General features: G+C 33.4%; 1 protein-coding gene across 10 annotated transcripts in view; it reads right to left on the reverse strand.

Moving 5' to 3' along the window:
* The window catches only part of CACNA2D1 (calcium voltage-gated channel auxiliary subunit alpha2delta 1), a 487,462-nt gene that overhangs the window by 21,432 nt on the left and 450,275 nt on the right, over window positions 1-15,755 (reverse strand). For 6 of the 10 annotated variants that reach the window (XM_032276453.1, XM_032276449.1, XM_032276448.1 and 3 more), the window contains 8 exons: window positions 13,814-13,890; window positions 12,471-12,491; window positions 11,723-11,783; window positions 7,219-7,316; window positions 3,623-3,710; window positions 2,499-2,561; window positions 1,705-1,808; window positions 755-841 (listed from right to left, as the gene is read on the reverse strand). In XM_032276453.1, the coding sequence (XP_032132344.1) occupies window positions 755-841; window positions 1,705-1,808; window positions 2,499-2,561; window positions 3,623-3,710; window positions 7,219-7,316; window positions 11,723-11,783; window positions 12,471-12,491; window positions 13,814-13,890 (599 nt within the window). The remainder of the gene's footprint in view (window positions 1-754; window positions 842-1,704; window positions 1,809-2,498; window positions 2,562-3,622; window positions 3,711-7,218; window positions 7,317-11,722; window positions 11,784-12,470; window positions 12,492-13,813; window positions 13,891-15,755) is intronic. The other 4 variants (XM_032276450.1, XM_032276451.1, XM_032276455.1 and 1 more) reach the window with 1 other exon arrangement.

Consider the following 15,755-nt stretch of genomic DNA (forward strand, 5'->3'; position numbering starts at 1 on the left):
TGATTTAGTAAGTAAATGAGCAATTGAGTGAATGAAGGAATAGGAGAATGAGTGAGTGAGTGAGTGATGGAGTGAATTCATGTGTAAAGCTGCCCTCAGGAGCAGGAAGGCTCTAAATAGTTTTAAACCTGCAAACACGGAATCAATTAAAAAAACTAACAGCTTTTGCTTCATTATATTTACTCACTCTAGCCCACTTCCAATCCTCATTGACGCTCACTTTCACTGTTTTTTATTTACTTGCCTATTTCCCCCAAAAGTTATTTTTCTATATATTTTATAGCAAGTTTTCAACTGTTCCCTACCTAATTCACTTTAACAGACACTTACTAGAACATAGTATATATGCCATCATTTATCTTTTCCCTCAGTGCTGGAAACTTAACTTTTTATGTACAAATAGGTACCTCCTTGGCCGTATACCTTTATATGTATTTTAAAGTATTAAGAGAGATTTCTGGAGTAGAATTGCTAATCCAACATTAAAAATTTTGGTTATACTAAATTGATTCCACAAATTTGTGTCAGAATATAAACATAGACATTGTCTTAAAAATTCCTCATCTATATAGTATCAATCTGATTTTATCCCAACTTCATAGGTAACTAGTTATAGTTTATTTAATTTTTTAAAATGTGCATGTCTTTGACTTGAGACCTGATGACCTTCTTGGTAAACATTGCCAGTTTATAACATAAATGCCAGGTAACATTTAATTTTGGTTGTGTTTTTGTATTTAATATTTATCCTTACCTGCAGGTTTAAGAAGTTTCCCTTGAATATATATTTCTACAGCTTTGCTTACCATAATGCCCGATTCATAGGCACCAGGTCCACTTTCTAAAAAGAAAAAACAGCTATCTAGATAAATTGAATAATAATATTGATTCCCTGTCATTAGATACAGATGGATAGTATTTTGCTTAAAAATTCTAGCATCTATAAGCTATAAAAATGTTTGTGCTCTCCTTCCTCTCTTCTTCCTCTGTATATACTAGGCTTACTGGAATATCCATGAATTGGTTTGTATTAATCGATTTGGGGACATTAATTAGCTTGGTTGCATCTGCTTTCACAACATAATGAATACATGCCAAATCTCTGCTTCATTTGTTAAAATATTAGGGAGGCTGCTGAAGTGAAGTGGAAAGATTCATCTTGGATGCATAAAACTGACTTTGTATTTTATAAGATATATGTCACTGGGAAAAATTTGACATTCTCTAAACTCGTTTCCCCATTTATGAAAATGAAAGCAAATAGTACCTATGTGCAAAGATGTTCAGGAATTAAATCATAAGGTTTTTGGGAAATAATAAAATGTTTTAAAAGATAAGCTATTATTTTATAAAGATTATATTGTATAACACTGAAAAAATGTAATTAATGCACTTACTCCACTTTAATTCATTAAATGTCTTTCAGTTGTAATATGAGGGATTATCTACATGTATTTCAGTTTCTTATGTATGCCTGATAGATATGCTATCTCTAAATTAATGAGTTTGCTGTATATGCATTTTGCCTCTTCAACTAAATGGTGTTTCTTTTCTATTTTTCTAATGCATTACATATACTCTATTTTTAATGATGACTATTCTGAGTAGTTAACATAAATTGTAGTGATTTGGGGGAAACGCAGATAGTAGCAATAATTTATTTTTTAAAAATTGAGAAAAGCTGAATTCCAAAGCAATACTTACTGTTAAAGTAGGGAGCAGTGAAAACATAGTTATCATTATCTAGGCTTCTTTTATAGAAGCTGTCCTCATATGTCTCTGGGTTTTCTTGCCAATTTTCTCCAGCCCTAAGGAGGAAATGGCTCATCATTTGTATTCTTTACTCCACCTGATAACCTACTTTATCCTATGTGGACTTGCTGAGCTTTACAGATGCGTCTATATCTCAGGTATGTCTAAAGAAGTTAGTGGTAACTGATAGCATAACTGATACTCATTACTGAGCAATGCATCAGCATAGCACTAAATCAAGAATCAGAAAAAGCTAACTCCTAGTTTTACTCTACTGTTTACTAGTCAGGTAACAGGACAAGTAAGTTAATAGGTCAATTAACATTAGTAAGCATGGGTGCCTACTCAGCCTGTTTCATAGACTGTTCTGAAGATGATAGAGATAAGATGCATCAAAGAAGAGTGAAAGATAATAAAGTGCTACATAAATATTGCTGATAGGCTATAATCATTGTGTTGAATTCACTGGTTTAGCTTGTGTCTACAAAAAGCAAAATCTCTTTAAACGTCTCTTAAATTCTGTAGTCAATATATTTGGCAAGCGATAACATCATTGAAGAATTTTATAATGTCATTTTTCAGAGAAATAACACGTTTTCATAATGCAAATGCTGTAAACAATGGCTCCAATTTAATCTAAGGACGATCAGTTTATTTGAGGAATGGCTTCCTTATGCAGTAACGTACAAATCCTTGGTGCAGTCTTTTGTAATGTACTTGTTTTTACAGATGTTATTTGAACTTACTCTTTGGGATAAACTCTGGTAATCCCACCATCAGTCACAACAAATCGTGCTTTCACTCCCTTGCTGGAACACAAGACAAAAGAAGGAAATGTTTTGTTGAACATACTCTAAGGTACAAAGTTAGATGTTGGTGATACAAAGAGAAAACAAGTTTGTAAAGTAAAGGAAGTCAAAGGAAACATATCAACAGATGCACAACTATGTTGTAATGATTTAAATATCATGAAATTAGTATTTAAAAGAGGGATGTTAAGGAAGACATATCATGGGAAATAACTCAGATGCATTTTGAACATGGAGTATGAGTTGACAGTGATGACACAGAAAGCAGGAAGATATCACTTGTAGAGAGGAAAGTATGTATAAAGGAAAGAGCTACCAGAGACTGCTGATATTTGGTGAAAAACAACAACAACAACAAAAACATAAAGCAAAAGGAGAGAAACAGTAGGAAGTAAAGTTTCAAGTACAAGTTTCTTAATGGTCAGCTAATGAATGATTTTGAATTCCATGCTAGAGAGCTTCACCTGCATCTTGAACTTAGAACTGCATTTTAGAAGTTAGATTCTGCAAATATGAATTGTATGGAGAACTGACTAGGAGCTGCAGGTGGAGGAATGGAGAACACTAAAGGCAGAAAAATCAGCTGCTGTGTTTTCCTAGAAACGGGATCTTAGGGCCTTGATTATGAGGTAGAGAAGAAAACATTGCTAGGAGAAATATTTAGCAATTAGTGATTGAAAATGGGGTGGAGAAGAAATTATAAATAAGAATCACACTTAGATTTTCTTGACTGGATATATGGTAGTGCTATTAGAAATCCAGCTAAATGCTGACTGGAAATTCTATTTTAGCACAAACAGAAACACACAATCATGCCCATTTAATTTGGTTTATTCACACTGAAGTGTTTGTACGTGAAAAGCTCAGTAATAGCAGATGTTAGTACTGAAAAACATCCACAACTGAAAATGCAAGTTGTCAACAACTGTACAGTGATTTTCTTGAGAAATAATTATGAAACATTACTAATGAACTGTAAATTTATGAGACCCATACCCAATTTCCACAGGAGAAACTGAAATGCGGACTATATATTTTTATTAATAAGAACAAATACTTACATATTTTTCTGCTTACTCCAGTAATTTTGGACAAGTTCATTTGTAAAGCCTGCATCAAGCAAGACTCTATTAATCAAATCCGTGTTACCTAACACAGAAAAGGGAGATCCTCAGTTAAACTCAGTTCTAAAATTATGATCATAATGAAAAATATATTTTCTATTTTGAAAAGCAATTTAGAGTATATATTTCTATGAATTTTAAAATATATTCCATATTCATTTTCTTTGTAATTTTTATACTGTTCATCTTTCCTCACATTTCCCAGGAAATGAATGGATTTAGTGGTAGAAAAGCCACTTCTAAATGAGGCAAATTATACATGTAAACTTTATCGAACTATGAAATAAACTATGCTAAGGAACAGGAAATAGTCTTCCTTTTGTGTTTTTATTTCTGTATGGTAGGATGGTGATTCCCAACCATCATAATTTTATGACAATTTGATGTATACACACATACACATAGAATTTTATACATGTATATACAATTTCTATATATAAAAACAGAACTACCTCTGAAATTGTCAAGTAAAAACATTCAACAAAAAGTTACTGTCTACTTTCACTTTCACTTGTTGTAAGAAAAGTATTTTAATTCGTTTCTATCATAAATATCAAAACACAGGATAATCTTGGAGTACGTAAGACTGAAAAATTCAGTGCCATATATTGAGGAGCAAGGAATGGAATGAGCATCACAGAGCAGTACAATCCCAAGAATGATTCTGAAATCTGCTTGTACTGGTCAAAGAACCAATATCAAAGAAGATAATAGGTTGTCATTTCTGGAATAATGAATGCATATTAAAGCCCAAGTATAAAGATAATTGAGGAAACAAATTATGAGGATCAAAGGTCAATTATTATACATTCTTCAACAAAAACCTCTGCCTTCTTCCCATTCTCCATTCCTCTAAACCATGAAGCTCTGGAATAACCTAAAAGGGACCCTCTGAAATTTCATATTTATGATAAAATTTGACTTTTCTCAGATAAAGAATATACGTTCTTAACATCCTATTACTCTACAAGGTGGGCATGAGGTAGGCTGGAAAAATTTTTGTTGCTTTTAATTATTTTAAGTTAATATATCTTACACATGAGATTAAAGGACAAATTTAATCCATATTTTGGAGTACATTTTAATTCATTCTAGACACTCTTTTTCACTACATTATTTTAGAAACTGAATCATTTAAAAAACAGTTCATTTGGAAAGTAAATGTTCTAATTGCCTCTAATCCCTTTAGGTAAAACAAAATAGACTCTATGTCTAATTCATAAAATAAGACAAACTTGCAAGTAATTTTATAATTTTATTCTTTTCATTGTGCCCCAAGCCTAAAATGTGTCCAGAAATCTTTACCATTTTATATACACATAAATATACAATATCTCATAAACAAAGAAGAGGGGGATAAGTAGAAGACAGCACTTTATATCATAAAACTTTAGGTAATTTAAATATTAGGTATTCACTGTAATTTCACCAATGGATTAAGTACTTTGACAAAGCAAAACTTAAACTTGACTGCCCCCTGTTTTACAAAACCTATTTAGATCACAGATTTCAGTCATTGATATCTACTTTTAAAGTTAGTTTAACATATCATTTAACAATATAAGGTAAAGACATGATTGAGAACAATCAATAATTTATAATATTGTCACAGAAATCTTGTAACTAAAATTCTACAAATTCTCGATTTGTTACATGAATATACAGTAACCTCAAACAACGTCTATTGGGTTACACAGGAGACAGATAAAAGGCGAAGTGAAATGAAAGATATTAAAGAACAGACAACAATATGGATTAGGAAGAGATTATTTTGTTTAAATGTATTTATACTTCCCTAGGAACCAGAAGCAGTAAACAAAAAAAAAGGAATGATTCCAATTTTCATGGTGTTCTGAAAAGTTACATGTTAGGAAAAACATTTCTGATAAACTCATTTTTACAAGGAATATGAGAGTGTTTCATAATTTTGGTATCCAATTAAAGGAATATTCAACAACTTTATTACAGTCCTCTATTAGAAATGCCTAGTACTCAATAAGAGGTAATAAACAATAACATAAAATAACATTTAGAAGGCACTGACGGCCAGGCACAGTGGCTCATGCCTGTAATCCCAGCACTTTCAGAGGCCAAGGTAGAAGGATCACCTGATGTCAGGAGTTTGAGACCAGTCTGAGTGACATGGAGAAACCTTGTCTTGACTAAAAAATACAAAATTAGCCAGGTGTGGTAGTGCATGCCTGTAATCCCAGCTACTTGGGAGGCTGAGGCAGGAGAATCTCTGGAACCCAGGAGGCAGACATTGTGGTGAGCCAAGATTGTGCCACTGCACTCCAGCATGAGCAACAAGAGCAAAACTCCACCTCAAAAAAAAAAAAAAAAAAAAAAAGGCGGCACTGGCTCAGTCTCAGTCAGCTCACACTGGGTAGAAAGATTTGGAATCATCACATTAAGGCATGATCAATGTAGACTTCGGCTCCCATGACAAGTTTTCAGTGTGGCTCACGGAAGCCACTAACTAATTTATGCTCAAGTGAAGGTGCTAGAAAGTTATTTCTTCTCATATGCAACAAATTGAAGTTAAGAGGCACCTTTAAGAAGGGCTTTGTCTTTTTGATAACTGATAAAGTGCGTTGTTTGACCTTTCCTGATAGAAGGACAAACAATTGAAAAACAACAAAGGAGGGGGAGAAGGAAAAGGAGGAAGAGAGGGAGAGAGAACAGAGACTCCTTTTTCAGAGAGAACAAAAAAGTCAATTGTGTGTGCTTATTCTTTTTTTCAAATTATATTTATGAAGATAAATTTTGCCATGAATTTGGTTTTCCTCTTATTTCCCATTTGTATGGCATTTGTTCTGGTAGCACTTTTATAATAAATATTTTTAGGAGGAAAAATGATTTAGATTTTTTAATGATTAAAAGCCCCAAATCCAGCATTTTTTGTTAACTTTAGACTATGAATGATGTGAATTTACCTGAAAGACAAATATAATGGTTAAAAACTAATTACTAACATTCTGTTGTCTATTTTAACTTGATTTACCTCATAAATGAGAAATTACAGAAGCATAATTTTTTAAGACATGAAGTTAACTTGTGATCCAAATAGAATGTCAGGAAGGAAAAAACACATTAAGTGGCATATCTTTATTTATACTTTGGTTTTTATTCTACCCATATTAAAACTCATTATATTATTTGAAGGATGTAAATAAATTTATAAAAATGTATGTTTTCCTCTATATAGCAGGCAAAATGCTATAAAAAAAAGTCTTCAAAAGTTCATTCAAAATTAAAATTCCTAAATTTGAGAGGCGCTAACATGAGCATGCCACATTTACGTTTAACCATTTGCAAGAATCTATTACCTTGTTTTGAAAATTTGATTTAACTGACATTTCTTTAGTATGCAAAATTAAGGATCAAATTGTCACATTTTACTATTAGAAAATTATAAATTAAATAAACAACCAGCAGAACATAATAAAATAACACGATTATCATATCCTATGATATACTATAAACCAACAGAAACACACTTAAGCAGTCATTTCAAATTAATGCTTACTTACATGATGGATTGTTTGGAGTTTTTCTATCAATAAACTCATTGAAATTTAAAAGAAATTCAGTGTTATTATCTGATATTTTCAGGTCAGTGCAGTAATCTCTGGGAAAAAAAAAACCATTTTGAGATATTAGGTATTAAAATTGAAACTTTATAGGGTCAGTAAAGTAGTGAAAACACGATTTTTTTCTTATTTGCCATAAGACTTTGCAAACCATTGAACTTGTTGTAACTTCCATTTACTCACCTCTGTAATGGACCAATACTTTTTGCCAGTAAGTGGTGATTACAGACAATGTGAATTAAACATTTGGTCTTTGGACAGGGGCTACTCAATAAATATTGGGTTTTGCTGTAGTTATTATACTATTATCATTGTATATCATAGATTTAGCAGTCTCATATAGCAATTAAAACAGAAATCTTGGGGCATGGGGGGCAAAGGGAGGGAGAGCATTAGGACAAATACCTAATACATATGGGGTTTAAAACCTAGATGACAGGTTGATAGGTGCATCAAATCACCATGCCACATGTATACCAGTGTAACAAACCTGCGCATTCTGCATGTGTATCCCAGAACTTAAAGTAAAATTAAAAAAAAAATGTGTGTGTATACATGTTTTCAAAAAATTTTATATATGTGTATACACACACGTGTGTGTGGGTGCATATATATGTGTGTGTGTATATGTTTTAAAATACGTAAATATATATACATATGTATATATATATACACACACATATATATACATATATATGTATACACACACACATTTATGTATATATAAAATCAAGCACATAAAGGGCTTAATATACATTGAAGTGGACATTCATTGGCTTGCCCCACCTTGAAAAGGAAGAGTATTTGTCCCACAAGTGAAATATTCTTCCTTCTAAAGTATTTTGTCCTGCCCTAAACACTTTAGTGAACTCCAGTCTTTTAGTAAGATATATTGATATCCTTCAGCTATAAAAACATACTGATACATGCTACAACATGGATAAACCTTGAAAACATCATGCTACGTGAAATAAGCCAGATGCAAATGCCACAGATTGTATTATTCTATTTACACAATATGTCTAGAGCAAGCATGTAGCCATAAGAGACAGAAAACAGATTAGCAGTTGCTTGGGTCTGGGGAGGGTTGGGGTAAGGATGGGTAGGCAACGGTGAAGGTTACAGATTTTCTCTTTACAGTGATGAAAATGTTCTAAAATTAACTATAGTAGTAGTTGTACATATATGTAAATATATTTTAAAACTTTTCATTGTAAAAAAAAAAATGTGAAATGTGACACTGACCACAGAAATGGTTCATACACTAATAACTGCTGGATTAAACAAAATCCATTGCCTATGAATTATGAATTAGAATTGAGAGATGTATCCATCCTTTCTTTATGTATCTGGATTCTACCCTAGATTTCACCTTGTCTTACACTGACAAAGCCAATATGCATAATCTACTACTTAATAACTGGGAGAGACAAGGGAAGAAACTGCAGAGAACAACACATAACTGACGTGGATAGTCATGCCAACAGAGCAGGCCTAATTTCAATCTCTTCTTACATTTTTTGCTATGTTAATATTCTGTGGGACCCTGTTTTTTTTTCCTTTAATATTGAGAAAACTCTTTCTAGTTAAAGTGGATTAAAGTTGCTCTCAGTAATTCAAAGTAACTTGAAATTGATTAAAGTTACTTGTGACCAAAAACTACTAATAAGATTGCAGGTATTATTAGTAATATAACTTTTAAGGATATTCTTTATATATTTATAGATTCTCCAGTTCAGCACCTACTATGTGCCAGCAACAGATTCAATTTGGGGCACTGAATGCTAAGTCAAATAGACACAGTTATGGTCTGTTGAGGAAAGTAAATAAAATGTGGCCAGTGCTCCCCAAGAGAAATACAGAACTCTATGAAGCAGGCAGCAAGTCTGCATACACCAGTAAAGAAAGGAAAGAAATCTCCACATCAAGGAACTTTTAAGTCGGGATTTAGGAGGGAGCGGCATGCATGTGTATATGTGATATACATCTCCTTTCCAAAAGGGAAAAGAGAATTAATGAAAGAAAGAAGGTAAGACCAAAACCAAGCAAAAAGAGTAACAGCACATTTAGGAACTGAAAGAAGTTAGCATGGCTGGAATTTAGAGTAGGGGTAGGGAAACTTTCCCTGATAGGGCCACGTAGCAAGTGATTTAGGATTTTGTGGCCCATAAAGTCTATGCCACAACTACTCAACCCTGTCTCTGCAAAGAAAGCAGCCAAAGCCATTCCATAAAAAAATAAGCATCACTGTGTGCCAGTAAAACTTTATGTTTACAACTGATAGCTGATCTATAGGCTGTAGTTTGATGGGCCCTAGTATGGAGTGTGGGGGAAGCACACCAGTAAACCAGGACCTGGCGGAAGAGCATTTGAAATCTATAATATACAGCACAGATGATCATGAAGACGATATAGAACCACTGGCTCGTATTTAGCAGATGGGGAAAATGATTTTTTTCACATTTTAGAGATTCTCTGGTACAGAACAAAGACACCATTAGGAAATACAGGGAAAATACAAAAGTAGGGAGATCAGTTAAGAGGCAAATGTAGTAGTTTAGGTGAGAGAGGCCAGTGGCCTGGACTAGGGCAGAGGAAGCTGAGATTGACAGATACACTTGATACTCATAAGATAATTGGCAAGATGTGGTGATGAATTAGAAGTGAGATACAAGGGAAAGGAAGCAGAAAAGGATAACTAGTAGGTTTCAAGATTGCTCACTGGCAATCTGGCATTTTCTTCTCTGAGGCAATATAGGTAGAATTTTCCAAAGGAAACAAATATTTATAAGATACTAAATCTGAAGCACACTGAAGAGAGATTCTTGCCTGGTTTTCATGAGATATGACTGTCTCATATTGAGATATGTAAAGATGACATAGTGTCTGGAAATAGATACAATATAAAATCAAATAATATAATGTAATATCAATGAAACACATACGTCTTTGTCTCTAGAGGTTTATGGCCATCATATAGATTTGGGAGTCATGAACGTAACCTGTAGGCAGGGAACAGATGCATGGCTTGTGGTCTGAATGTAGTCTCAGATAAAAAGATAGCCTAGTTTAGCACCCTGTGCAGCCCTTTCATAGACATGATCAGCAGGGGAAATGAAACTCATGAGAGAGACAGTAAATATGCAGCCAGAGAGAGAAATAGAAAATTATAGTAGTGTCATCAAGCAAGAGAAAGCAAGAAGTACAAAGGAGAGAATGATCAACAGTATCAAATACTAAAGGAAATACAAGCAAGAGAAGCTTCTCAAGGATAGAGGCACTCACAAAGCCAAGAACATGCTTTGTTAACAGAGATTTCGCAAAAAATCCATATTCACTGTGTTAAAGTAGAAACAGTTCAGAAATATCCTTTTACAGAAATAAAAGGGTAACTCAGAACAATTTATATGCATCTTCTTTGGGTTTTGGGGTTAATTCAAGAAAAGTAAAAAATTAATAATCCAAGCCTCTATGTCAATTGTTCCCAGTAATTTATCCCAGATTAATAGGAATTATATTTGAAAATTGTATGTCTGCTATAGAGCAGGAATAAAAAACTGAGGAAAGAAAGAAAAATAACAGCCTTGGATTACTGAATAGTTTCAAATAATTACAAAAAACTCAAGATAGGAGAAAAAGATGGACATATGAGATAAAGAAAGCAGAGTATACGAGAGAGAAATTAAATTGGGTAGGAGGATATGAAGTGTGTCTAAAAATCTATGTAAAGCAATGCCACTGTAAACATGTTCTCCCAAAAAGTTGCTTTACACCATTAACAAATTCCATTATTATGTTCACTCTAGTCATAACTGTATAGATACACATAAATATTGGTACATATATGTGTATTTATATATGTAAATATATTCACAGGTACAAATACACAATTTTCTATTATTGCTGGATGCGCTGTTTGTCCTACAAGAGCAAAGCCTATGTCTATTTTATTCCCATGTTTGTTTCCCAGAGTGTACATTGCTTAGCACACAGTAATTGCTTTTTTTTTTTTTTTTTTTGAGACGGAGTCTCACTTTGTCACCAGGCAGGACTGCACTGGTAAAATCTTAGCTCACTTCATCCTCTACCTCCCAGGTTCAAGCGATTCTTCTGTCTCAGCCTCCCAAGTAGCTGGGACTACAGTCATGTGCCAACACACCCAGCTAATTTTTGTACTTTTAGTAGAGACAAGGGTTTCACCATGTTGGCCAGGATGGTCTCAATCTCTTGATCTCATGATCTGCCCATCTTGGCCTCCCATATTTGAATGAGTAAAGAAATGAATAAATAATATTTTGTTTCAGTTTTAAAATAATTATTTCCTTTGATTCCATAATATGATATGGAATTAACCCAGAGCAGTCTTGACCCAATTCCAAGCTATTGTTGAAGGCCTAGCTACTGATACAAGATGTATCAAAAAACAAAACAAAACAAAACCCACCTTGGTGCTATGAATGTATAGCCAGATTCTTCAAAATTATCTGGCTTCAGGGTTTCTGAATCTGCAAAGATAATGTTATAGCATTAGATAGGTAATTCAGAGTATATATCCAGAGATTCCGTAACAATAAGAAGGCATGAGAAAGATTACCTAATAAGAAAAATTGAAAATAGAGTACTTACGTCCTAAAACGGAAACACATCAATGAATATAAAGGTCCTCAATGCTTCCCAATATAGTAAAATTATAACATGGATTAACTTCATTACATGGATCACAACAGTTATTTCAAAGAAAATGCTATGTCTATAATTTTCTGATTGAAGCCTACTATAACCAAGTATCTTTAAAAAAGTGATTGATATGAATGTTATACCAGAGGTATTTTATTTAAGCACCAATTATCTAAACAGCTTACCAAAATTATGATACAGGAAACAATGTTAAAAAACTCATTAATGCCTTTAGTGAATTAATAACATTCTTCATATTAGGTGTGAATTAATATGTGGAAGGACACAATACAAAACTTCTTAAGTCCAAGAAAAAAATTTGAATGTGAACCAGATTGCATATGAAAACACAACATATTCTTTCTACCATTTTTTGCTGCTAAGTTTTAAGTGATCATGAAGGAAAATTTAGCAAATAAGAAGCACAGAGGATAATATCCAATGGGAAGGAAAATATCAGTGGAAATGTCAAGTGTACTAAACAGAAAGAAATTGAGCAACAAGAAAATACTTGCCCTTCATTTTGCCCTTTTTTGCTGTGAAAATCCATCAGAAAGAGAAAGCAGGGAAACAAAAAAAAAAGAGGGTAAAGCAAAGGGGGTCACAAACAATATTTTATTCAATGACTTTCTTGAATAAAAATATTGTGCATAGATCAAAGGTTCATTTATGTATAGCTGTAGTCTAGGAAAAAAAGACATATTTTGGAGACTGGAAAGTATGTCCTGTCCATTATTACTAGATAACCCTCTCTGTACTGTGGTTATTTCAAGGGTCTGTTTTGCAAAGTGATTAATGCAGGTGTAATACCAATAACATCAGGCTATAAACATAAGCATATACCAATCAAAGAGTCACTAGTTATCCCCTCATTTATCAATTGAAGAACTAGCTCATGCAGAATTGCTGGTTGTGAAAAGACCATCATATCTATCTATCAAGTGAAAGTGGAAATATAAAGGTACTCTGTATAATGCACTATGAACACGAGGCCTGCGGAGAGCAAAAAAGGACAGACAGAGAAATGAAAGAAACTCTAGCTTACTTTAAGATCAGATGTGAAACATATATGTGTATTTTTGGTATTGTTTAGTTTTTTACTTCGTGCTCACAGAAAAATTTGAGGTTGTTAGCAATAATAATCAGCAATGTGCAAAGGATATGATGGTCATTTTACTTCACAAAATCTAGTCACCCAAAACAAAATAAACAATAACTTGAAGTATGCACTAGTATTAGTAATTATTCTACATTCCAAATGAGGCTTAAAAAAAAAAAAAAACTAATCCATTTGCATCACTGAGACATTAATTTGGATGATGAAAAAGAGTTAATTGCCAAACCAAAGCCAAAGACCAGCGCAATTTTATTTATTCAAAGTAGAAGTAGAGGATGTGAAGCACAATATTATTCTGGCCAAATGCAAAAGAAAAAAAAAGGAAAGAAAAAAAAGAAACAAAAAGAAAAGGAAAGATAAGGAAAAGCTTTACTAGCACAATGCCATGAGAGTAGAGAATAAGTTGATAAGTAGCACGTGAAACATTTTGCTCCAGCTAGCAGACCCTTAAAACGACAGCAACAGGACACAGCACTGCAATGATTCTATGAGCACATAGCAAGGCAGGGAAGGGCGGTGGGGACTGCCAGTGAGACTGGAGTACCTGCTCATATTCTATCCATGTAGAATATTTCTTGTTCCTTGCATGTTTGGAATGGGTTAGAATCATTGCTGTAGATTTGGTAATAACACCTACTAAAATATTTAATAAGCCTTGGGTATTCCAAAATCTAGACGTATTTAAACATCTGATACTAGGAGATAACAAATGGACCCTGAAGTCACTTTCACAGTACTTACATCTGGCCTGAGTTATTGTCTCTTCTATTTTGGCTTTTATATAGTAAAAACTGTAGGTTGGTAATACCAAGGCCAAACTGCAATAGAAACAAGAGAAGCATAAACACAAACAAACAAAAATGAAACATAACTTAAAAAAAAGACACATCAAGTTCATGGGAAAATTGAAAGATCTTCCTCATGTGAAGGAAAAGACATATTACTTTGACAAGAAAATGCATTCAGCAAATACAGTACTTAATTTCGGTCTTGCCATCCAGAGTCATCTAGCTCTCTACATTGTAGGGAATCAGAAGAGACAGGTGGAAAGCAAGCTCCTGAATGAACCTATAAATTAGTCGAGGAAGGAATGTCATGGCCCTCTACTATATTTCCAGAAAATTATATTAAAGTCCTTTCAGTTTTAAACAAAAATTGTAGAACATCAGGGGTATGTTCCAACAAAGTAAATACATCATACCATTTGGACACACCTCCTAATGTATTATATATACTGTCAAAGTGCTTTCTATAAAATGGACACTGTTAAAATACAAATGGAAGAGTTATTATTACTTTTTTTTTTTAATGAGACAAGGTCTTACTCTATCCCCCAGGCTGCAGAGCAGTGGTGCAATCATGGCTCATCGCAACCTCAAATCCCTTGGCTCAATTGATCCTCCCACCTCAGCCCAAGTAGCTGGGACCACAGGCACATTCTACCATGCCATGCTAGTGTTTGTATTTTAGTAGAGATGGGATTTACACTATGTTGCCCAGGCAATCTGCCTGCCTCAGCTTACCAAAGTGCTGGGATTACAGGCATGAGCCACCACTCCTTGTCATTATCATTACTATTGAACAATGCATAAAGTCATCTAAAATATATTGTTTTGAGAGATTAAATACCCAGTATTTTAAAACTCTAATCCTTAGGCACGTTCTCTAGTGTCTACTCTTAGGCAGATTCAGATTCCTTTACTGCAATAATAGAAACTGTCTGCTCAACTCATTAGTTTGTACCCAATAGTAAAACTAGGTCAGAGTATTTATTTCAAGTTTATTTTTACTGTGACTATTCCACATTATTTGGAAGACTGTTACTAGGTGCAACAGAAAATAGATCTTCAGTTTGGTAGTTAACAAGCATGCGGCTACTCCAGTCTTATGGTAGATATCCAAAGCAGAGGAGAGTTCCGGTGAAAATCTTAGGCCAAATTCAGAATGTTTTAGACACAAAGAATGTTTCAGACAAGCCGGTCATCAAAACTTGCCTTAATGGCTGCCCAAAATAAAAAGCTGTTAGGCAGGTAATCTTACTCATTTTGATATTCCAATTAATAATAAAATAAAATAATAAAACACATATTAGAATTGTTAAAGGATTTCAGAATTTTATGCACTTTCTAATAACACAACGATATATGTCTAATTTTTCTACTCTCATGCTGGCTAATACTCAAATGTAGGACATAACTATTCCATATCCACATGTGCTAGACAGCCACATGATCTTTGCTGTGGTTTGAATATAGAAGAAAACTTGTGAACAGTGGGTTTATGATACCTCTAAAATATCCAATTTTACTACTTTCCAAAAGCAATGTTTAATGCAACCCACTTTGTCACCTTCGGCATTTGCTTTTAATATTTAGCCAAAGTTTTAGTAATGTGCAGAAAAGGGTTTTCATATCTAGGCTTTTGAGTATTTCTAGGCATGTGTAGATCCTTGAATTTGTGATAATTTCAACTTTTAGATTTAGGGATTTGTAGATCTTTTAAATCACTTAAGCCTCATGCAGCCCGAGTTTTGAGAATGGATATCCAAACATCATTATATATTTTTACGGATAACATAGAATAGGGAAAAACATAAAATTTCAAAATTTCATTCTTATGACTATAAATGTTAACATTTCACTCTATGAAAAGAAAAAAAAAAAGCAAGGGTTTATCTGTTACA

The sequence above is a fragment of the Sapajus apella genome, unplaced genomic scaffold (genome assembly GCF_009761245.1).
Source record: "Sapajus apella isolate SASKATOON/1434 unplaced genomic scaffold, GSC_monkey_1.0 scaffold7, whole genome shotgun sequence".
In the NCBI taxonomy this organism is placed as follows: domain Eukaryota; kingdom Metazoa; phylum Chordata; class Mammalia; order Primates; family Cebidae; genus Sapajus; species Sapajus apella.